The sequence below is a fragment of the Pectinophora gossypiella genome, chromosome 28 (assembly GCF_024362695.1).
Source record: "Pectinophora gossypiella chromosome 28, ilPecGoss1.1, whole genome shotgun sequence".
NCBI classification, from domain to species: Eukaryota; Metazoa; Arthropoda; class Insecta; order Lepidoptera; family Gelechiidae; genus Pectinophora; species Pectinophora gossypiella.
This window is the reverse complement of record NC_065431.1, coordinates 4834404-4859181: the sequence shown is the minus strand read 5'-3', so window position 1 is coordinate 4859181 and position 24778 is coordinate 4834404. Positions and strand designations below refer to the sequence as shown.

Sequence of the window (24778 nt, the reverse complement as noted above, 5' to 3'; positions counted from 1 at the left end):
GCGAGAACTGTAGAGTCGAATTGATGATAAACATTAATTTATTTCTTAATAAATATAAGAATAAAGAAGTTTTATTAGCAATTTTTTTTAGTTTTATATATAACACCCTGTTTAAACCGGGTGTATTAGTATCGGCTTTCAGACCAAAACCTTCACCAACCCGCACTGGAGCAGCGTGGTGGAGTATGATACGTCCACCCCTCCGGTCAATTAAGGGGAGGCTTTTGCCCAGCAGTAGGATGTATTTAGAATATTTAAGTAAACTTTAATCGAATTCAGTGGTTCAGAGCCTCAGCTGGAATTCGAAACCTTCACACTACGACTCAATCATGCGTTCTTCGAACAGGGCTAACATTTTTTTTCTTTAGGACTCTGTTATCTTGCAATTTGTGGCTATGCTCACCCCGATAGAATCTATAGGCGTGAGTTTTATATAAATAAATACTTATAACTACAAAATAAAAACCGGAATTTTATGAATGAACTACGAAGAAAATATTATGCGAATAAAATAAAGTATAAGGCTACTCCGTAGGTTTCTCTGTCCGTCTTTAAAACATCCCATGCATTGGGGTGTGATCTGCTAGTGAAAGGACTTACACCATAAAATTTACTATAAAACGACTTTTACAAACATAATTGGTAGAAACAATAAACATCTTCGATATACACACGAAAAACCAAGTGCTTAAAACATTTTTTTGTTGTGAAACGACCGAAAACCGGAGGATTTCACAAAAATGTCTCTGGTATGTACAAATTGTTGTAAATGATAGCTTTATAACTATACTTTTTTATGAATGAATCTTTTTTATATATGGCCTGTTTAAAACACTCATTTTCTTTTTTAAATAAAAAGTATTTAAACTATCGCGTACGAATAAAGAGAAAAAAACGATAAGTTCTCACTTACAAACCTATTTTAAGAATTGAGATACTTAAGTATTTCTTAAATATGAATGAATACTAAATAATTATTGTCAAAAACAGTTACTATACTTTTATTTAGCGAATTTCATTTAAATATGTATAGTGATTATTCAAAATCAATTTAAAAACTCACTAATAAAATTTTAAGGTTAGAAAAAGGTTTTAGTTTTTAAATAAGAAGTTAGCATCCGAACATAACGAACCTTTTTTATAATTTTATTTTTTAAAGTTTGCGTGGGATTAAGTAGTGGTAGTGTTTAAAAATCGAAGAAAACCTGACCTACTTTAGCAAGATGACATTAGCTTAGGTTGTGACCTAGGTCACAGGATACCTAGGTACCTACCTACTTATGCACTTGAATTTCGTAACGAAATGTATTCAAATCATGCGTTCAGGGTACATTTAAACTACTTAGAGATGTGCCTACTACGGTTTTGGCCGACTAACCGACTGGCCGATAAGTGGGCTGAATAGTCGGTTTTTAAGCCAATTAAAAAGAAAATTCTATTTTCCTATTTCGAAATGTAGGTACATGAAACTATAAAAAACGTATATAAGTACCTATTTATATTACTAACATCAGTGTTTAAAAATAGTTAGTTTTTCTTGCAGCTTCTTTTCCCTGGCTATACAGGTCGTCAGAATCTGCGGTAGTTTTAGGCGGTAGAGACTTTCGACAAAAAATATACTTAAGTATGTCAAAATTGGGTAATTGGGTAGTTTTTTAAGTCAAAAATAAATTATGAAATTCTAAATACAAAATAAAGACAGATCTTAATGTGACAAAACCCGTTTTCTTTATATCCATTTAACTTATTTATGAATTTGAATAAAGAACAATGTATTAATATTAATTGCGACAGGTTGCTTTTTTATACAAATTGCATAGTAATTTCGTGTTTTGATTTTTAATAAAAAGTAACTGATTTGACCATCCTATTGGAAACTATCCTATTGACGAGTGTAATAAAAAGTGTAACTATATATTTAGCTATTACTATTTTTTGTGTGTCCCGGTGGGGGCATATCACAAAAATCACTTTGTGATCCCTAGTTTGGTTAGGACATTACAGGCTGATCACCTGATGGTCCGTAAATAAGATGATCCCTGCTTAAGAAGGCACGTTAAGCCGTTGGTCCCGGTTATTTACTGATGTAAGTGAGGATTCGTTACATGAGCCATGTCAGGGGCTTTTGGCGGCCCAATTATAACCCTGACACCAGGGTTGATGAGGTTGGTATTCTGACAACCCACACGATAAGAAGAAGAGACCTAATGAAGAAAGATATTTTTAAGTTTGAGTTTGAACCTACGTTCAAGGTAAACTTTGATTGGGTGTACATATAATATGTTTGAGCTAATATGACAAAGCACTGCACTGATTGGATTGCATTTTGAATGCATTCTACTGCTATGATCTGCAAACTTCTATCTAAGATCATAGGGTAGTGGTGTCCATCGGGAATAAGGAGGTTGAGTTAGTAGTTAGAATAAGTCAGTATCTTTACAAGGAGGTTACGACCTCAGTGGTCCAGTGGTTGCGCGTTGGGCTCACGATCCGGAGGTCCCGGGTTCAATTCCCTGTAAGACATATCAAAAGAATTACTTCGTGGTCCCTAGTTTGATTAGGACATTACTGGCTGATCACCTGATTGTCCGAAACTAAGATGATCCGTGCTTCAGAAGGCACGCTTAGCTGTTGGTCCCGGTTACTACTTACTGATGTAAATAAGTAGTCGTTACCATGAGCCATGTCAGGGGCCTTTGGCGGCTCAATAGTGACCCTGACACCAGGGTTGATAAAGTTGGTACTCCACCTCGCAACCCACACAATAGAAGAAGTAGGTAGTATAAACAGAACGACCAGTGCCGTGTTTATCAAAACTTGCAAGTGTACACGTTCATAAGCTACAAGTTACAAGTACGTGTATATGTTCATCAAAAAAAGTAGAGGGATTGTAAAATATACTTGTAATTATTAATTGTATTACAGGGCTTGTAAGTTTTATATAATGTATTTTATTTTGTGTTTTTATGTATGTATTGCTGTTGATGCACCATATCTATAATTTAAGAGCCACGCTCTTGCCGGTGTAGCATTCTCCATGCTACATTTTAGGGAAAAATAGGGCAGTGGTTTCCCTCTTGCCTTCCGCCCCGCAGTACTCTGTCTGACGCGGGTGGGATGGCGCCCAGAGTAGTCTATTTCAAAGCTGTACTGGAACTCCTGTCCTCCGCCTGTGAATAGCACTGACAGTTACTGCACCATATAATTCTTATTCTTCTTTTTTCCTTCTATATGAGAATTACTAAGTGGGATGGCGCCCAGAGTAGTCTATTACAAAGTCGTGCTAGGACTCCTGTCCTCCGCCGCTGTGTATTATTTTCACATATTAAAACAAAATAATACAATTATGAATGTATGCCGAAACGGCACCTCAGCATAATGCCATAGCCTAGACTATGGCGCTGATTGATAGAGGGCAGCAGTTTCTTAATTAAAATTCATTTAAATACTTAAGTTACATACATACATACATACATAAACTCACGCCCGTAATCCCTAATGGGGTGGGCAGAGCCACAAGTAATCAAAGACAACTTGCAGCCACTGTTGATACGAATTCCAAAGATGGATATGATGAACCTTATGGTGATAAGGGATCAGCCTATCGCCCATAACATTAGTCCATCATGTTAAATACTTAAGTTAAATGGAAAATATAAAACTTTTTTATCACCTTTAGATATGTCTTTATTTAGAAATCAGAACATCATCATTTATCTTTGACCTAGGAAATTACTCAAGTCGAAACTACCCAATTCTTGGGGTAAGTACTTAAATAAAATCTTTAACGACTACAAACCAACTTATAGTAACGTTATTTTGTCTACCTAACCTTGTGAGAGCAGCAAGCGTGAACCTATGCAAGTAATGTACGATAAAAATAGCGAAATATTTTGGTGACACGGGCCTTCGTCAAGTTCTTGCGTGACTGAACGCGTCGACCTTCGCGTAAAAAAATACCACACCCCAAAACCATCATGTTAAAGAAAGGACAAGTTCTAAAAAACATATACGTAACTGGAATAGGTATACTTAGTTATGATTATGTTATGTTGTAGGTAGTTTTAAAGGTCAATTTTACAATATATTTTCCACGTCGTTTCGCAATAAATGTCATTCTCAATTCAGTCAGACGGGATTCGAACCCGGAATTATTGCTAAGACGGGGCAAGTTGTGTTCCAACCTATACGTACATGCTTGTTCCGCCGTCGTATCGTATCGTCAAAATTACGTTTGTCGGATAAAAGAGTGTTTTGAAATGGAACTTGTCTAGAACACTGCCGTGCGCTTAGATACACCCCTCTGGAAATAAAAAAGCTCAGTCGGAACGGATTCTTAAATGTGGATAGTGTATTTGTTATGAGTGAGTGTATAAATAGGTATTAATACTTACACACATATACATAAACAGCCTATATACGTCCCACTTCACTCCGCACTGGGCCCGCGTGGTGGTTTAAGGCCCGATCTCCCTATCCATCCATAGGGAAGGCCCGTGCCCCAGCAGTGGGGACGTTAATGGGCTGGTGATGATGATACGTCCCACTGCTGGGCACAGGCCTCCTCTCAATCAACCGGAGGAGGTATGGAGCATACTCCACCACGCTGCACCACTGCGGGTTGGCGGAGGTGTTTGGACTAGAAGCCCGGGACCAACGGCTTAGCGTGCCTTCCAAAGCACGGAATTGTTCTTGAGGAATTACGCCTTCAGGTAGTATTGGAAATAAAATGTAAAATCGGAGTATAAAATCAACGTCTAATTCAGTGAAATGTGAAAGTACAAGTGAAAGGGGTTGCGGGGGGAGGAACAATGTCAACTTAGCGCCTATTAAATAAAAATAGCAATCCGTCTTCTTCCTGTCGGGATTAATAAATATGAAAAGGCGTCGATCCCCAACAGAATCATCTTACTTTTTCGGACAATCAGGTGATTCGCTCCTGCAAAGTCCTTACCAAACAAAGGACAGTCTCACAAAGTGATTTCCCCATCGACAATGTATGTGTGTTATTTATCGCGTTAAGTAAATAATAATCAATAATGGGCACCTTTGAACCGGGTACGAGAGGGGGCGGTATTTTAGACTGACTAGTGTTTGTGTTATAATTTTAATTGTTTTAATTATTCGTAATAAAAAAAAATAATAATAATCTAACTTTCTTCGCCAGGTGGTGTCACCATGATGAAGCAGTGTAGCATACGCATGGTCAAGAGATGGATCCTCGAGTAAACTCCTTATCATCCCCCTAAATCAGGTAATTGTCAACAGTCCGGCAAAACAGCACATTCAGAGGTCAATGAACAACCTTACCAACCCTTGAGACTCAGGATATACAAAGTGTTAGTGACATCGTAACAAAAACTTTGAGGTATGATTCAAGCCATGATTCTGAGTTGATATCAAGGGGAATTTTTCGTCGCAAAAGTATGGAACGGAAAATATTAAAAAAAAACACTAATGGTGGTATTAATAAACTAATCTCAGCTTCGAGACTGCCCTCAAGATCATGTCAATGTGACAGTTCTCATATAAAAACAGAGACTTGAGCATGATCTTGAGGGCAGTCTCAGCTGAGATTACTTTATTAATACCACCCTATAATTTTCATAAAGTTTCCGACAGGAAAATCCATTTGATATCAACTCAGAATCATAGTCTGAATCATCCCCCTCAGTATTTGTTACGATGTCACTAACACATAGATGCACATAGACACACTATGGCAAGAACAAAAACAATCTGAAAAATTCTTTTTTTTTTTTCATTTTCTCTAGTACCCACATAATATGGGACATGCGCGTATGAGTCACAAATGTATTGCCTCATAATAATATGTGGTTCATGCACAGTGAGCGTGTTAAGTTAACCTCTTGTTTACCGAGGACGCCTTTTGGCACTTTGACACCCCGGACACTTCATACAAACAACCTCGTTGTACACAGACACTACACATTGACGTTATCATACACGCGCATCTGTGTGTGTGACGTCTGACGCCATACGGTTGAAGACTAAAGTAAGACCGAGGGGGTGAGGTAAACCTAGCTTAGACGCTGGTGGGGAGCGGAGAGTTGCCGTTCTATACGTAGTATTATATTATTCCTTATTAAAGCCCGTGTAGCGTCTTATAACGCCATCTCTCTCTGCCGCAGGTCGGCGGCGCGGTGTGTGAGCGAGACGGCGCGATGCACCCCTCGAACAGGTGACGCTGTCGGCGACACCCGCGGAACATGTCATGGGATTCCATAGAGTCGCGCGACTTCCTCGGGTTAGTGGCTCTTCGTCTTCTTTCTCTTTCTTTTGGAGTCAATGACTTACCCCACCAACCCTGACAGGGTTCATCATCATCGTCAGCCCATTAACGTCCCCACTGCTGGGGCACAGGCCTTCCCTATGGATGGATAGGGAGATCGGGCCTTAAACAACCACGCGGGCCCAGTGCGTATTGGTGGTTATTAACGACTACTAATGCAGCCGGGACCAAGGAATTAACGTGCCTTTCGAAGCACGGAGAAGCTCGAGATGAAAACTTTTTTTTTGTGGACACCCATCCTATGACCGGCCTTTGCGAAAGTTGCTTAACTTCAACAATCGCAGACCGAGCGCGTTTACCGCTGCGCCACCGAGCTCCTCAACCTGACAGGGCTATCAGCATTGTTTTACCACTACCGTAGATACAGCGCTTGATACAAAAATGCGGCGAAAACTTGGCGCTTGTTTAGCTATACATTCGTACACAGCGGTCGGTACATATATTCAATAAAATCTTGTCAAATTAAGAAAGTACGCATCATCTTATTACGTATATTAGCACGTGGTGCTTCGTAACGCGGTCGGGTTATACTGCGAAGCGGATTGACCGGGATTACTTGTTTTAGTGTATTTTAAACTAAAATAATAATTGTGGTGGGTTTTACTGCAAAAATTAAAATGTTTATACTATGATATAACATGCACAATGTCATTACTTATTAAAAATATGACGTTCGATCCTTCTTTTTTCGCTTTGAGCTACTATTTTAGCAAGTTTTTACCACGCACTTCCCCGTGTTGCCAGTTCGGCGCCTAATCGCGCACTGAGGTAAAGTACTGTCAACGTCGCTATATTAACAGTAAATTTGAGCGCTAATGTTCAATCTACGGTAGTAGTAAATCTATGAATGAAATGCACTATTGAATTCCTGTTTAAAATCAGGATGTCGCTTTTCCGGGTCAAAAAATAACACTGTGCCTAGGTATGGACGCCCCAGTGCTGGGCACAGGATCCCCCTCAATCAACCGGAGGGGGTATGAAGCATACTCCACCACTCTACCCCACTGCGGTTTGGAGGAATTGTTTTTTACGATTACTTAGTGATTGTATTTCAACATTTTACAATAGCTTCAATGCGCATTACGAGTTACATCTGTCAAAGTACAGAAGCCAGTGTTGTGACGCATAGTGATAGTATCAGTCGAGATTACACCGATCGATTCTATTCTGTTAAACAGTATACAGCCTCCATGGTCAAATGTTAGAGCTTAGGCTCACGATTTAGAAGTCCGGGTTCGATTCCCGATGGGAACATTGTCAAAATCTTAGTGAGACACGTTATATAGTATAAGGACACGTGAAGCCATTGGTCCCAGTTTTTAGCAGTGTAAAAAGCACCTCAATGAATCCGCAGTAGAGCAGCGTGGTGGAGTATGCTCCATACCCCCTCGGGTTGATTGAGGGGAGGCCTGTGCCCAACAGTGGGACGTATACAGGGTGTTAACCTGCGTTGGGCTGGTTTTTCCTTCGGGTTGGAAGGTCAGACAGGCAGTCGCTTCTGTAAAAAACCAGACCTGCCAAATCTTCAGGTTAGGTAAGCGGACCCTGTGCAAACGGGATATCGCTAGGGAGATGATGATTAGGTTGATGGTGATGATGACGATGATGATTCCAGCGGGGTGCCGGCGCACCAGCTGTCGGCGACGCGGCTGCTCAGCTCGCCAGACACCTCACGTCATCACCTCGATGATCCCCCAGGTATGATCAATTATAAAATAAAAATAAAATTCTTTCATATTTTCTGAATAGTCATTAATGTGGGATGGGGCATGAAGAAACGATTATATTTGTTTACCTTTGTATATATTTTAATTAACACAACACAATTTTATTTTAATTTTTAATATTGGAATTTGTGACTAATTTTGATCTTGACGTGTAAGTAATATGAATTATTATATGAATATATTTTCTACGTTTTCCTCTTTAAAAACAACCGTCCGCCATTTCCCTGTCTTTCCGCAATTCTCTCTTCTCTCTCGCTCACTCCTCGCTCTCTCTTTCACACACCTTTGCGTTACGTTTCATTCAGCCTACCATTCCTACATTAATAACCTTATAAAGGTGCTGATTCGTATAAACACCATCTAATTTTATTTTATGTTATACCTGTCATTTTCTTATCCGCCGAATAGGAAAGGAACGGGTAATCGACAGGCATAAAAATTAAGTACCACACGTCAATTTTATGCACGAATCTAAAACAACCGCCTAAAAATTTTACATTGATCAATAACCCGACCTAATTAAGTTGACAGCACACATCAAAGGGTTTGCATACCAAGATACCTCTTTGATTCGTTCGGATTATTCATTCATACACTCATTAATTCTAAAGTTAACAGTTGTTAATCATCCGTCCCTTTCCTTTTCGGCGGATAAGAAAATGACGGGTAGAATTTATTATTGAGGACAGAAGAGGCAAGATGATTGGACACCTAATAAGACACGACGACTTCAATAAAAACATCATAGAAGGAAAGCTAGAAGGAAGGAGAGGAAGGAGAAGAAGAAGAGCTTACATGGAACAGATTATAGAAAAGGTTAACGTCGTGTCTTATAGGGAAGGCAAGGAATTGGCCTTTGATAGACTGGAATGGAAAATGCTACACCGACAAGAGCGTGGCTCTTAAATTGATGATGATGTATTTATTGTAGGAATCGGGGCCATTAACTTTTTGATTTATACCTAATTGCCGTTCTTTATGTAGTATTGTTCCTTATTCTATGACAGAGGTATATCCCTTCGCTGAGGAGTACACTGGTGGAGAAGGCCGCAATGGGGCGCTGCGGTGGGGCTCCCGCTTTGGGCCGGCGCACCGCCCGCCCACCGCTGGGTTGCTCGAGTGCTTCCGCGCCTGCCGGTCGCGCCTTGACCAGTATCTGGCTAGAAGAAAGGTAACCACATAACATAAACAGCCTTTATACGTCCCACTGCTGGGCACAGGCCTCCCCTCAATCAACCGGAGGGGTATGGAGCATACTCCACCACGCTGCTCCAATGCGGGTTGGTGGAGACGTTTTTACGGCTAATAGCCGGGACCAACGGCTTAACGTGCCCTCCGAAGCACGGAATCATCTTAATTTTTCGGACATTCCGGAGGTCCCGGGATCGAATCCCGGTGGAGACAAAACACAAAAATCACTTTGTGATATTATCCCTAGTTTGGTTAGGACATTACAGGCTGATTACCCAAAAAGTAAGATGATCCGTGCTTCGGAAGGCACGTTAAGCCGTTGGTCCCAGTTATTAGTTACTGATGTAAGTACGTAGTCGTTACATGAGCCATGTCAGCGGCCTTTGGCGGCTCAATAGTAACCCTGACACCAGGGTTGATGGGGTTGGTAATCCACCTCACAACCCACACGATAGAAAAATAATATTTTGCATAATCTGTTTTTATTTACCAATAGATAGAACGTGGTGTCCGTTTGTACGGCCAAAACGAGCAGCGCCAAGCGGTCAAAGTATGGCTCTCCGCGCTTCGGGGAGTGCGCCACCGGAGCGACAAGTTCGCTTTGCTCGGACACCTGTACCAGGCTTACATGGACTTTGGGAAGTACAGGTAACATCAACCATTATAATGGTGCTGATTCCTGCAGACGCCATCTAATTTTATTTTAAGTTATACCTGTCATTTTCTTATCCGCTGCAAAAGAAAGAGACGAATGATTGACAGTCGTAAATGGGTGAATCTCAAAATTTCAAGTTTGGTGGCGAAATTTCATATTATGTTTTCGTGAAAAATTGGGATCCAAAAGGATCCTCGATTCCGACATGAAAAAGGAATTTTTCCAAACCACCAAACTTGACACATTTTGATATTCACCCAAATCTAATATTGAAATTGACCCGGGAAGGTACTGGTTTGATGGTAAAAGGCCATGACCTCCGGCCAAATACTTGATGTTATTTGCAGCAAATCTACAATAAATTAAGTACGTAAAAAAACGCTCCCTACCACATTTTTTTTTTACATGACCTATTGTAGATTTGTCGCAGATGGCATACTCTCTCACCCGGTACAAAATTTAAGACAACAAGGCCTGAAGATGCCCAGTTGGGCGCGAACCTCGGCTCAGGGCGTCGTCTGAGAGGAAGAATATTTGAAAGAATCAATCTACCCTAGTGGGTCGATAGCGATAAGCGCTTAATGTGGGAAATCGTCGACCACGGGGGGTTCCGACCACATCATAGAGACCTTGATACCCTCATTATTTGATTTCAGAGAATCTCTAGAATTCGCCAACAGACAGCTAGGGATATCCGAAGAGCTGGACTCCGCCCCGATGAGGGCGGAGGCCTATCTCAACCTGGCCAGGGCACATCAGACGCTTGGGGGTCTTGACAGGTATGCTGAACTTCGAGGAGTCTGTTTAACGACAGACAACCTCGATTCAAAATTAAAAAAACATACTTTATTTAGTCTTCTTATCGTGTGGGTTGTGAGGTGGAATATCAACCTCATCAACCCTGGTGTCAGGGTTATTACTTAACCGCCAAAGGCCTCTGACATGGCTCATGTAACGACTATACTTACATCAGTAAGTAGTAACTGGGACGAACGGCTTAACGTGCCTTCCGAAGCACGGATCATCTTACTTTCGGACAATCAGGTGATCAGCCTGTAATGTCCTAACCAAACTAGGGATCACAAAGTGATTTTTGTGATATGTCCCCACCGGGATTCCAACGGGGCCTCCGGATCGTGAGCCCGACGCTCAACCACTGGACCACGGAGGCCGTTCAAAGGTATATCTTCTTCTTCTTAATCTTCTTCTACCCCACCATCAGGGCGCTCTCCTACGCCCGCCATGCGCTGTACAACGACTGCGGTGGAGGCTCCACGGCGGGGTGCGTGCATCTCACCGTGGCTTCCGTCAGCCTCGAGCTCGGAGCCTTCTCCAAGGCAATGGATGGCTTCCAGAAGGCGCTATCCGTTGCGCAGGCGCAAGGGGATAACACTTTGTTGTTGCAGGTACTATTTTGCTATTTATCTACATAAACAGGCTATATACGTACATATACGTCCTGCTACTGGGCATAGGCCTCCCCTCAATCAATGGAGTGGGCCGTACCTTAAAAAAGTGAAACAGTTATGGTAAAGCGTACATTTCACAGCTATCACAGTGATGTGTCATACATTTAGGAAATTATACTATATATAGCTTACTATTATGAAGCTTCAAGAATCTCCCTTAGTCATGAAAAAATCATTAACCATTTTTTCCAACTTGGCGCCCAACATGGGACCCAATACAATGACTACTCTGGTCGACAGTGGGAAGGCATGTGCCCCATAGTCTTGTATAAAAGGTCAATAAATGATTACCTACTACACAATTCTCGGTCACAGGTATACGTAGGACTCTCAGAGCTCTGGCGCCGCCTGAAAGACGCGGAGCGCGCTGTTGCCTGCGCCGCCCGCGCGTGTGACCTCGGCCGCGGGCCGCGCGCGACTGATCTGAACACGCGACATCATCGCACTGCGTTGCTGCAGATGGCAGCAGCGTTGCGCGCGAGGGGGGAGCTGGGGGATGCGCATGACTATTGCAATGTGAGTAGGATTACTTTAAATGCAGCTTACGATAATACGGGTCAGAATTTTCTTGAGTTACAGATTTCCAGGAGTACGAATCGACTGTGTAACTTGTTTAAAAACTGTACAGCAGTGCAATGTTATCAACGACTCATTTTTATGAACTGCGAGTTATCGTTTGCTCCACTTTGTTGGTTCCTTTTGAATGCAACGAAACTGTTACTCCAATTTTGGCGCCCAGCATGGGGCGTTCAGACAAAAACCAACCTACTGTAATAAACATACTACAATGTCATAAACCTTCTACTGTGTTCTCGCTTTGTATCTATGGTCGATTTAATAATGTTTAGTAAAAGAAATCTTACATTTTGTTCACTTCAAAATGTTGGCGCCCTACATGGGGCCTATGAAATACTGGGTACTTATTTAATTTACAGAGTGCTAAGGGCTCTCGCCTAGAACATGGTTAAACTCTCTTCACACTTGCCGGCATCACGACAAACGCGACGTCAAAGGCTCGCTATATAGTATTCTACATTAGCGCTCCACGCTAAGAATAATCCCAGATCGCATAAGTGTGTACTTATACTATAATGTATGTCAAAGTAACACTGTTTGTGTGACACGTAACACACGAAGATAGAGACCACGATATTCCACTTACTACGATCCTAGGCCGCACGACTTTCACTTCTTCCACTTTCAAGTGGAAAGCAGTCTTTGTATCATACATACAAAGACTTCACGCATGCTCGCCGGTTTAAGGTACCTACTCTTGACCTGATGTCAAAAAGGCCACAACTAAGCAATTCATCTAAAAAAGCAAAATTGCTATTTGACATTTACTTGCATTGCGCACTTACATGCGCAATTGTCAAATTGCAATATTGCTGTGGTCTTTTTGACCCCTTGGCCTTTCTTTAAAACATCCTGGAAAGAAAGAGCCTCGCTCTTGTCGGTGCAGCATTTTCCTTGCTACTTTTTCAGGGAAAAATAGGCCAGTGGGTTCTGATCGCGGTATGTTGGTTTAATTTTAATTGTAAATGTCATTCCAGGAAGCATTAAGACTAGCAGCTGTAGCCGGCGACCAGGGTTGCTATGCGCGCGCCATCAGGATAGCTGGAGACGTTTATAGACGGAAGTGTGACGTGGGGAAGGCTCTCAGGTAAATTATAATCTAATCTAAGGTCTTCAGCTTAATATATATTTTGCTAACGTTGCACCCTGCTTTTGGTAGAGATTAAATACTACTTTTCCTGTACCCAAAGGTTGCCTGAAAGAAATTTCTGCAGAAGCAATAAGGCCTTCTGTTGTTCTTTTCTATATATGTTGTCCTTATCTTTGTATTTTGTGTCCATTGTGCTCAATAAAGGATTTTATCTATCACGTTTATAAAAATCATTAAAACTGTACGTAAATCTTTTATAAAGTACAAAAATTTATTGCAAAGTAAATTAAAAACATTGGATGTGCACGCCAATGCAACGCAGGGTCAGATGACGTCAGCTGGGCTAACCTTGAAAATACTAGCTGTCAATTTTGAGCAGGTATGAAGGTCATCTAAGATCAAAAACCAGCAAGGAGAGCATTTTCTGCGGGCTTAGCACCGTAAGCGCGCGACTCTTTCTCGCCTCGACATACGTCACCCGTCACTCTCTACAGTACTGCACAGAAAGAGACAGATGATCTCTGTCGCGGCGAGAAAGAGTCGCGTGCTTACGGTGCTAAGCCCGCTTAAAATGGCCACATCGAAGCAATTCATCTAAGAAAGGAATATTGCAATTTGACATTTGCGCATATAAAAGTAAGTGCGCATTGCAAACCAATGTCAAATTGCAATAGGTATTGCTTTCTTAGATGAATTGCTTCGATGTGGCCAACTTAACCGCTCTGGTCTTCTTATACCATGAGTTGGAAAAAGCGTTGGATGATCGGCTGGCCAACTGACTGTCACTTACGGTCGACGATGCTACATCAGTTCCATCTGATAACGGCCTCCGTAGTCCAGTGGTTTGAGCGTTCGGCTCACGATCCGGAGGTCCCGGGTTCAAATCCCGGTGGCGACATATCACAAAATATACTTTGTGATCCTTAATTTGGTTAGGATATTACAGGCTGATCACCTGATTGTCCGAAAGAAAGACGATCCGTGCTTCGGAAGGCACGTTAAGCCGTTGATCCCGGTTACTACTTACTGACATAATTTAGTAGTCGTTACATGAGCCATGTCAGGAGCCTTTGGCGGCTCAATCGTAACCCTGACACCAGGGTTAATGGGGTTGGTAATCCACCTCACAACGATAGAAGAAGCTATTTGGTTCTGAGCTCATCCCTAACACACCAATATTCTTTCCTCTAGACATTACGAAGTAGCGATGGGGGCTGGGCAGGCTCTAGGCGATCGTCTGGCGCAGATGGAAGCCATGGACGGAGCCGCTAGGTGTCTGGAGGCGCTGAGGCTGCAGGGAAGAATCTGCAACTGTCGCCCGCTAGAGTTTAACACCAGGTTGCTTGAGGTCGCCACTTCTGTTGGAGCTAAGGTAAGCTTTGGTTGCTGATGTTGATGTACTGCTGTTTCCCGCTTAGGAATGGCACTGAAAATATAAATAATATACTTTGAACTTGTTTCGCTTACATCAGACTTAAATGCTGTGTGCATTTAAGATACATATACATACATATGGGTCATACACAAAACGGGGTTCAAAAAATTGAAAAATAAAAAGATCCCAATTTATTGAAAATTTGTGTTTATTTATTAGAGATCAATCAAAATGTCCCAATGACAGTAAGAAACTAGATCGTTTTAGGAAATTATAACAATTATGGCACTTTTTAAATTTTTGATGTTCACAGAAGTGACATAAGCCACAGAAAAGATCAAAATCAGTCAAGAAATCAACATTACTCCTTCTAGACACTTATGTTTTCCATTTATTTTATGTTTATACTAGTATAAACTCTAGAGCCCCTTCGCATAGGTAGTGTATTATGCGATTTTCGAGTAGACAGCTTTAAAAAAATATATAAGTACTCCACACAAACTTACACCTTTTATGTCACGTTACCTCTTTGTGATTTCTATTTCTAGGTTGTAAAGAAATGTGGTAAATATTTTTTAATTTCTTTAAATAATGAACATTTTCTAGTACTTTGGAATCCCATCTACTTGTTAAAACTATAGAAGTTTCATACAAACTTTGCAACCTCTTTTTACTCCCTTAGAAGTAAAATTTCGCAAAATCCCGTCTTAGAGAGTATCTATATCCTAAAAGAAACCCTATGCCCCATGCAAAATTAAAGATTACTTGTAGTTTCTGAAATTTTCTGATGAGTGAGTCAGTCAGTCAGTGAATGAGTAACCTTACGCTATTATAGATTTACATACCTATCTTAATTATTGACTTATTTCAATAAACTATAACAAAGGTATATCAAATTAAAGGTTTTAACAAAAACTTCGATTTTAAAAGCCATAAGTATGTTAAATTACTTATCAAAGAACCACGTGATCAGAAGCTACAGTACCTATCCATAGAAGACAAAAAAATATTTATCAGTAATCGCTGATTCTTTGGTGGTAAGTTTTCATGATCACCATCATCAAAGATTGCTGGATATTTTTTAGCATACCTAGATGGTGAGATTTCGTCAATTTACCATAAGCTCCACGAGTAAATCTCAATTAGGGTTGAGTGAGGTACAACCATCGTAAGATAAACTAAGTACCCTCAGACTAGCCCAATTGGAATATAGTCGTGCTTCTTTCCGTTGGACCAACGTGATTCCTAGATGGTGAGCCGCGTCGCCATCTATAATGGTCGGTATGTGGTAAATTACGTCTTTCGGTTATTTTAGGTGGTGAGTGCTTATCATCACATTCATCCGCTGGTCATTTTTCAACAATTTTGGGCGGTGTCAAAGAAAGGGAGTCACCAAAGTAGATATTTTCAAACACTAACCTTTTTCGTGCTGTAAGTGGCTGACGTACAAACATAGGTTCCAAAGATGGTGTCTAAAGGTCCAGTGACCGTCGAAGCAGAAAGGGTTCCAAGAGAAGAAACAACTGAACTGGCCATAGTGGGCCTGGACCCTAATGCAAAACTCGACGGAGTCGCTGGATACAACAATTGGCGTTTGGCCGTTTTGAAAATGAGGACACTTAGTGCGAGCGGCACATAGTGTACCAGATCAACCTTTTTGCATGGATTGTGTTAGGAGCTCCAGAAAATTTGGTGATTTTGAAATGTCCCTTTAAAAAGGGAGCAGTATTTGCATATATTTTGTATTTCAGGCACATGCACATCATCAATTGGAATTACCATAATGCCCTTGCAATTGGTTTTTCCGCAAACTGTAATGGTATTAATAAGTATAAGTCTTTGAAAGCCGGAGGAAATAATTTTATTTGTTTTAGTACAAGTTTTAAGTCGGCACAAATGAGTACTGGGTCATATATTAAATATTGAGAAACTGTGCTGATAGATGTCGTATTTATTGTATTCTGTGATGGATGAGAATCAGTAGAATACTTAATAAACGTTATTGTGCAAAGATAGTTGTCCTTTTGATCCACCAAAATGATCTGACTGGACTTCTGTTCCATATTTAAGTATACTTATTCAATAATTGTCGGCAAAACCGATATGTAGTAAGTAGGGCGTAAGATTATGCTTCATGAATCGAATAGCACTCTAAATTAATTATTTTTTACTTGAAACAAGATAATCTCGATTTTGAAGGCATGCCATAACAAGATGCAAGAAAATACAAATTATTTTCATTAAAATAGAACCACCTCAACAAATAAATAAGTCTAAAAAGCCCCATTTCATGTGATGACAATTAAAAACATACATTCTGTGGACATAAGTATCTCTTGTGGACACGTGAATTCACAGGAAAGATATCCACAGAAGGGAATGACGAATATGAAATGAACCACAGTTTTTTTAACTTTTGAAGTTAGAAGAGAAGAAAAGTGGATTTGTAAAATAATCCCCGTAGCCCTTTAGGGCGGTATGTTTTTACTAATATTAATAGTCTACATATCAAGAAATACTAGGAACAGGAAAGAGCCACTGAACTCTGACAAAATTAATTAATACTAGATAAATAGTTGTATAAAGATATATTCTAGACGTATCTCTGGTAAATCGATGCCGGAAACCGACACCTAATCGGTGTGGCCAGTAAAAAATATATAAGTTTTGTGGTAGTTTTAGCAGATGGGAAATTCGGTCAGTTTTTTGGGTCCACAGAAAAGTCGCTAACCCATATAACCGAATGTTTATTTTATTTTTTTGATTGTTTAACATGTTCAATATTTTTAAGTTTTTAAAATATTATACGTTAGGATAAAATACAATATAGAAGGAAATAACCTTCCAGTTTGTATCTTCCAAAACAAAGCATAGCCCCTTAGAATATAGTAACCACGGATCTGAACAGCCCACAGAAGGAGACAATTTAACATAAATTAAAATAATTTAAATAGTAAGATAAATCGTATATTTTAAATTTTCAGTGCATTATAATAATAATCGTTAGTTTTTGCGAATATGAAGTAATATATAATTATATAGACTATATTTTTAAAGTGATCACATCTGAACACGTGTTTGTGTATGACCCATATGTATTATGTATGTATAAGTAAGCAGAGACTATAGAATTCCATTTGCTTCGATCCTGACACACTTCTTTTGCTTCCTCCACATTCATCAATCGCTTCATACACGCACGCCAGTTCAAAGTAGATCGTAAATGCACGAATACTGAGGGGGAAAATTCATGTTTTTTTTTTGTGTTTTTTAAATTATTTTCTGATCCATACTTTTGCGACGGAAAATTCCACTTGATATCGACTCAGAATCATGTTCTGAATCAACCCTCAAAGTTTTCGTTACGATGTCACTAACACCCTGTATATAAATAAATAAATAAATTAAGTAAACATTTTAATATTAAGAAGTTAATCTAACGTCCTCAACCTATATTTAATAAAGATTTTATCTATCTATCTATCTATCACAGATGCTTGTACGTCGCGTGCGCCTGCGCCTAGCGGAGATCTACACGGCTCTGGGCGACAACAACGCGGCGGCGCGGCAGAAGCGCGCGGCGGCCGCGTGGGCCGCGCCGGCCTGCGCGCGCTGCCGCGAGCCGCTCGCCGAGCAGCCCGAGCCACTGGCCTCGCTGCCTTGTGCGCATATCGTTCATCATGCGTGAGTACCTTTGAAAAACGCCTTTTTGAAAATTCGCAATCTATTTTCTTCAACAAAACATAGATTTCCATCAATTAACGGCCTCCGTGGTCCAGTGGTTGAGCGCTCACGACCCGGAGGTCCTGGGCTCGAATCCCGATGGGGACATATCACAAAAATCACTTTGTGATCCCTACTCAATAGTAACCCTGACACCAGGGTTGATGAGGTTAGGACACCGTTGATGTAATCAATATTTCATCTTTTCATGTCTTTTCTGAACGTCCTTATAACGAAGGATGCATGTGGCTACTCCCCCCCCCCCCCCCCCGCGTGTTGCTCTTTGGCTTTTTCATTATAAATTCCATAGTGATTTCGTGTTTTGACGTTTAGTAAAAAGTATAACTGTTTTGCATTCCAACAAAACAATTATTATGTGTGAAATAAAACACACAGTGTATTATGAAGAAGCTGTCTATGAATTTCACCTTTTATAAGATAGAAGAGTACAAACATACCTGAATTCTCCTTGTGTTTGTGTTTTCTGTCTCTTTCTTACTCACCGCAAGGCGCCCCCGTCATTCTTCGTCAGGCGCATTACTTGTCAAATCATAGTCTTCATACACCAGCAAGGCACTTTGGTGTACACTGTGTGTTTTATTTCACACATAATAATTGTTTTGTTGGAATGCAAAACAGTTATATTATGTGTTCTCATAAAACACACAGTGTATTATGAAGATGTGTTTGTTATCTGCTGGTGAAGTAAGCTTAAACGCTATGTGAATGAATTAAATAGAATATTAATTTAATTAAAACACTTCAGTTTTTTAATTTATTTACTTACTATTGTTCTATAAAGTTATAAAGCAAGTTTAATCAAAAAGAATGCTTTGTATCAGTCTGTGAATTTATCCAATTCTTAACTTATTATAATTAAAATAACAATGAATTAAATTTGTATTATAGTTTTTAAACTTAATAAAATTATTTCTTTTGAGTAATCATAATGAGATCTTTTAAGTATTTATTAAAATATACCTTCTTCTTACTTAATAAAGTGACTAACATTAGTAAAGATTTAGAAAATGTAACAAAAATTAGAGTAAACATTTTAAACACTGTTAAAATTAGAATAAAGTAAATCAACATTTTTAATAGTTGCATTTTCTTTAACCTCCCTACGGTAATATTTAGTAAATGTGTCTGAAGATTTCCAATTACCTCGCCTGAGGATTTCTTCGATTGGTCGATTATCCAGCCAGCTCCTGGAGGCAACTGCAGACCGAACGCTACCTGGAGGTGCATCAATACCAGCCTCTCTAAAAATGCTTTTTATCCAACCGGCGATCATCGTCCTTGTGGCTGGCTTCACTTGCCCCGTTATGGAAATAAATAGACTTGTAATATTACTACTCCTCCGTGCTTCAGATACCGTGATTAGTTGTTGAATATGTTTTACAGGACATATTTTTTCATTTTCATGTTTCTTTAGTATCCAGCCTGACTGTCTGCTTTGACCTGTATCTGTTTTAGACCCAAATTTAGGCCATAGGGTTAGTTGTTCTTGAGAAAATTCCACATTTTCTTGGGATATGTCTAACAGTGTCAAGTCATGAATACGCCTTCCGGAGGCAAGCAAGAGAATAATTGCAGATCTTCTGGATGTATCAAACAAGGAGCCCGAGTTTGGATTAGTTATAAGCCAGTTAAATAATATTTCTGTGTTCCAAATTGGTACTTTCTGTGGCTGTGGCCTGGCATGTGAAATGGCCTTTAAAATTTGATGTACGAAGAAGTTTTTAGATATTTGGTCGTTATTTGCACAGTATGTTGCAACTGCAGATTTGTGCAGTAAAATGGTTTTATATGCCAGCTTGTCCTCCAAATATAATTTGGCCAGGAACCTAGCGACATTATTCCCTTGAGGATATTTTTCATTAACATTGTGACTTTTACACCAAGCTAGCCATCTATTTATAGGTGCACTGTATGTGGTAAGTGTAGAAGCTCGCCAGCTACTATTTAAAAGGTTTCTTTCATTTAAGCTCCAGTGCCCTATTTTGTCTGACCACCCCCAATTTTCCATGCTTGAAGAGCCAGTTTGTCCACTTGAGGTGGACATAGTCCTGTCGTTTGGTCTATTAAGCTGTTCTGTAGGTTGGTGATCGTCATTGGAGCTTCTTGGGCCCGTGCTTGGATGTCCGCCATCCAAAAGCACTGCGGCCACGTTGGTGCTATTAGGATATATGTTCCCCTCGCCTCGTTCAGATGAGCCAACACTCTTGGTATCATACTGGGAGGTGGAAACACCCAGGCTATCCGATAGTTCCATACTTGGGTGAATGCGTCGCAAAAGCTTGCTGACCCGTCTCTGGAGTCTAGCGTAGCGTATTGAGGGACGACTGCCGTCTTTTTGGACGCGAACAGGTCGATATCGGGCACACCCCACTTTTTGAATATGGCCTCCGAGGCCTGGGGTAACAAGTGCCACTCTGGAACTGGTCGATTTCTCGACAAGCGATCCGCGATTCCATTTAACCTTCCCGGAAGGTATGCGGCCGACAGCATTAGATTGAGCTGCTCGGTTAGTTCCATTAGTTTTGTGGTAAGTTCCAGCAGACTTAGCGACTTGGTACCCCCTTCGTTGCGTATGTAAGCAACAAGGGTTCGATTGTCTGATTGTATCAGTACATGAGCATTTATTAATTGTTTTTGTTCTAGTTTTATGGCTCTGTACACTGCATACAGTTCTTTTTTGTTTGAGTGCCAACCTTGTTGGTGTGGTAACCAAGTTCCTGCTAAGTGTAGGTTGTTGAGGTGAGCTCCCCAGCCCGCATCCGCTGCGTCTGTTGTTAGAAAGTGAGTCACCTTGCTCTTGTGTAGAGGAATGGAACTTTTGTTTATATTTTTTAGCCACCAAGTCAGGTCTTGATGTACATTTTGTTTTTCTCTGCCTTGGTCTGCCTTTGAATTGTTTGAGAAAAATTTGCATCCGTCGACATTTCAACCTCCCCTGAGGTATTGTAAAATTTGCAAAGTTTAGTTGCCCTAACAGAGACTGTGTCTCTTTTTGATTTATGTTGTTTTTTTTCTAAAAGTTTTGTTATTGTCATCTTTATCTTTTGTATTTTCTTTAAAGGTAGTGCAATTGTTTTTAATTCCGTATCCCACACTAGGCCCAGATACTCTAGTTTGTGTTGTGGGTTCAGAACTGACTTGCCATAATTTATGCGCCAGCCTAAGTTCTCTAGGACTCTTAAGGTTTCCGCAACCTGGTCCACTAGTGTGAGATGATCTTGGTTGACTATCAAAAAATCGTCCAGATAAACAACAAGACGCATTCCCTTTTTTCGAAGGGTCTCCGCGACCCAGTTGGAAACCGCTGCGAAAGTCCGTGGAGCTGAAGACAGGCCAAATGGAAGTGCCGTTAACTGCAGTATTTCCCCATTGTAAATTATGCGCAGAAAGCGTCTGTGACTTGAAGCAATTGGCAAATGAAAATATGCCTGTTGGAGGTCTATTTTCACTAGCCAATCGTTGTTCTGAAGAAATTCCCTCACATCCACTTGGGAAATTAATTGGAAGTGTTTTGTAAACACATGGTTGTTCAGGCCCCTCAGATCGAATATGGGTCGGACACTTCCATCTGGCTTTGGTCTCAGAAATATCTTCGAATGGAAACCCGCATTGGTCTCTATAGGTTGTTCCAATACCTTTTTGTTTTTTAGGTCGTTTATTACTAGAGTCATGTCCGGTGTTGTTTTCGTTGTAAAGTTTTTTATCACATTTTTGTTGGGATATTGTAATGGAGGGTGTGTTAAGAAAGGGATGCGACCCTTCGTTATTAACTTTAGTATAAATGGATTGGCTCCTAACTCTATCCATGCTGAAACATGATCTTTCAGGCACCCCCCCTGGAATTCTTTCTGATAATAGTCATTTTTGTTTACCACTGGACTCTCCAACACCAACATTGGTGTTGAAGCCTTTACGAAAGTTATTTGGTTTTTTGTTAAATTTATTCTTTTTCTCATGTTTAGCTTTTTTGTCAAAATGGTCTTGTTTTTTGTAATTATTATGAAATTTGTTTGAAGCTGTGGTAGGTTTTTGTTTAGTTTGCACAATAGGTTGTAACCATGAACGAACTCCTCCTAAAGATTGAATTACATTAGTGAGGGCCTCTTTTTCAAATAAGTATTCAGAACTGGGTGGAATATTTTGGAGCATAGCTTTTAAATTTGGATTAGAAATTTCTTTTAGTATGCGTTCTCGACGAATCTCAATACTTTCTGCTCTTTTCCCACAAGTAATTTGCATAAGTGTTTCGAAACTCTTATAAGAAGGAGAGCCTGGACCAAATACAGCAGTGAATTTATCAAATAAAGTTGTTGCATTTAAGTCGTTACGGTTTGCTGAAGCCCAGTCAATAATACCTTGTAGTCCAGACTGCAATAATTGTCTCTGTTCTAAAATGTTATTGGACATTCCTGCTAACAGTTGGTCAGTAGATGCCAAATAGTCTTTTGTTTTAGTGATATTACAAAATTCTTCATTGACCCTCAGGCCGATAAAACCTGGAGTGGCAACATAGGATTGCAATGCTTTCTTGTACCTGATTCCTTTCCATCCCTGACTATTAAACTGTTGCAGTTGCGAAAGTTCACTAAGCCTATCCTTATCAGCTGTTGGTATTATCTTTTTTTCATCAAAATCTAGCTTGATAGATCCCAAAGAAAGATTGGATGTCGATGGAGTGGTGGGATTTGTGAGAAACGGTGTTTGATTTTGTTCGAACCTACTAGAACTAGGTCCCGGTTGATCAATGTTACTCTGAGAAGTATTAGTAGCGGATAAACACTGCGGTAACTGTGTGAGATAACCTGATATAAACCCTACTTGTTGGATCAACGAGTCTATTCGCGGGTCTGAGAAGTTATTACATTTTCTCCGCTTATTAGGAGGCACCGAAGCAGAGCTTTCCTCATCCTCCGAAGAAGAGGAAGAGCTCTCTTCGTCTGTTGATTGCCGGCACTCCGCGGGGCGAGAGTCGCGGTCTCCATCCGAAGCACCGGTAGTCTCCCGTAGCTCAGATTCGCTCATTATTAAAGTGTACTCACCGACACTCGCTATTCCAACACAAAAAATCCAAATATTGATAGTTTTACACTGTTAAAACACTATAATTGCGCACAGAAAAAACTTAACGTGCATTTCGCGGCGAAATTCTTAAACGCTATGATTTGACAAGTAATGCGCCTGACGAAGAATGACGGGGGCGCCTTGCGGTGAGTAAGAAAGAGACAGAAAACACAAACACAAGGAGAATTCAGGTATGTTTGTACTCTTCTATCTTATTAAAGGTGAAATTCATAGACAGCTTCTTCATAATACACTGTGTGTTTTATGAGAACACATAATAACTGATTTGACTAGATGGAATTTAGTCTATGGTCATACTTACCTGTTCCGATTCCCCGTTGGCAGCTGCATGCCGGAATCATGGTCCAGGCGCTCGGGGCGCGGCGGCCCGGACACGCAGTGCGCGGAGTGCGCCTCCCCGCGGGCTCCCCGCGCCCCACCCGCGCCTCCCGCGCCGCCCGCGCCTCGAACACTGCCCAACCAGGTAAGTTGGCACCAAGGGTCACTGGTGGCCACTGCAATTTTATCAAGTTCTCTACGAAGATAGGCTGCGACTAGGGGGGTTAAATTCTCTAAGAAAGCATTTCATCTAAGAAAGCAATATTGCTATTTGACATTTGTTTGCATTGCGCACTTACTTTTATATGCGCAAATGTCAAATTGCAATATTGCTTTTTAGACGAATTGCTTCGATGTGGCCATTTTAGGCGGACTTAGCACCGTAAGTACGCGACTCTTTCTCTCCGCGACAGAGATTGTCTGTCTCTTTCTGCGCAGTACTGTGAGAGAGTGACGGGTGACGTATGTCGAGGCGAGAAAGAGTCGCGCGCTTACGGTGCTAAGCCCGCAGAAAATGCTCTCCTCGCTGGTTTTTGATCTTAGCTGACCTTTAATGTTTCCTCTTCAGGACTTCCCATTCGGAACACCCCCCACATTGCGCGAGTCTGACCTGAACTCCGTGCTCTCAGACCAGAGCAGCCAGCAAGCCACGTCAAGCGTCTAATCCGCCCTACAAAGCTACGGCTGTACGAAACAAAATCTTTGCTTTAAGTACTCTGATAGAAAAATATTGGTGAAAGTTTTTTTTTCACAAATGCATAGAGCTTTTCGACCCTAAGGGTGGCTTGCGTAACGGTTCTTAAACATGTTTAGTGGCATTTAATTTCTTAAACACGTTATTAGCATCTTACCCAACAAAAGTTCTTAAACGTATTTACTGATCTGTCAATTTGTCATATTTTACGTATTTTCGTTGACGCATTTTTTCACGTATCTAAAGAGTTGGTTACAAAGAAGATCCTAAATTGTCGCGTGCGATAGTGTCGCCTATAGATAGTTTAAAAAAAACGATAACATCTTATATCTGTTTTTTAGTATTGATGCTTTCAAGGCCAGAGTGAACAGGCACCTTCTGGGCGAGCTCCATCTTAGGCCTCATCAATGCTTTCGGGCAAGTCTGAGGCCAAGAGCAAACCCATCAAAGGTAAAAATAAAAAATACACAGGAGGTATCGATAGTTGGTTAAGTAGTTTCCTTGGTCAAATATATAAATAAACAACAGATGTAAAGGTGACAAA

The 24778-nt window shown here is 40.5% G+C and overlaps 1 protein-coding gene across 1 annotated transcript; it reads left to right on the top strand.

Annotated features, from left to right (window-relative positions):
* The first annotated feature begins 6230 nt into the window (after window positions 1–6230).
* Window positions 6231–24204, top strand: LOC126379207 (43 kDa receptor-associated protein of the synapse homolog). Its single transcript, XM_050027896.1, has 12 exons — window positions 6231–6268; window positions 7929–8011; window positions 9048–9211; window positions 9728–9879; window positions 10543–10665; window positions 11109–11292; window positions 11671–11871; window positions 12909–13018; window positions 14213–14393; window positions 17890–18080; window positions 23547–23685; window positions 24109–24204. The coding sequence occupies exons 1-12, from the start codon at window positions 6231–6233 to the stop codon at window positions 24202–24204; spliced, it is 1662 nt and encodes a 553-aa protein (XP_049883853.1).
* Window positions 24205–24778: the final 574 nt, after the last annotated feature.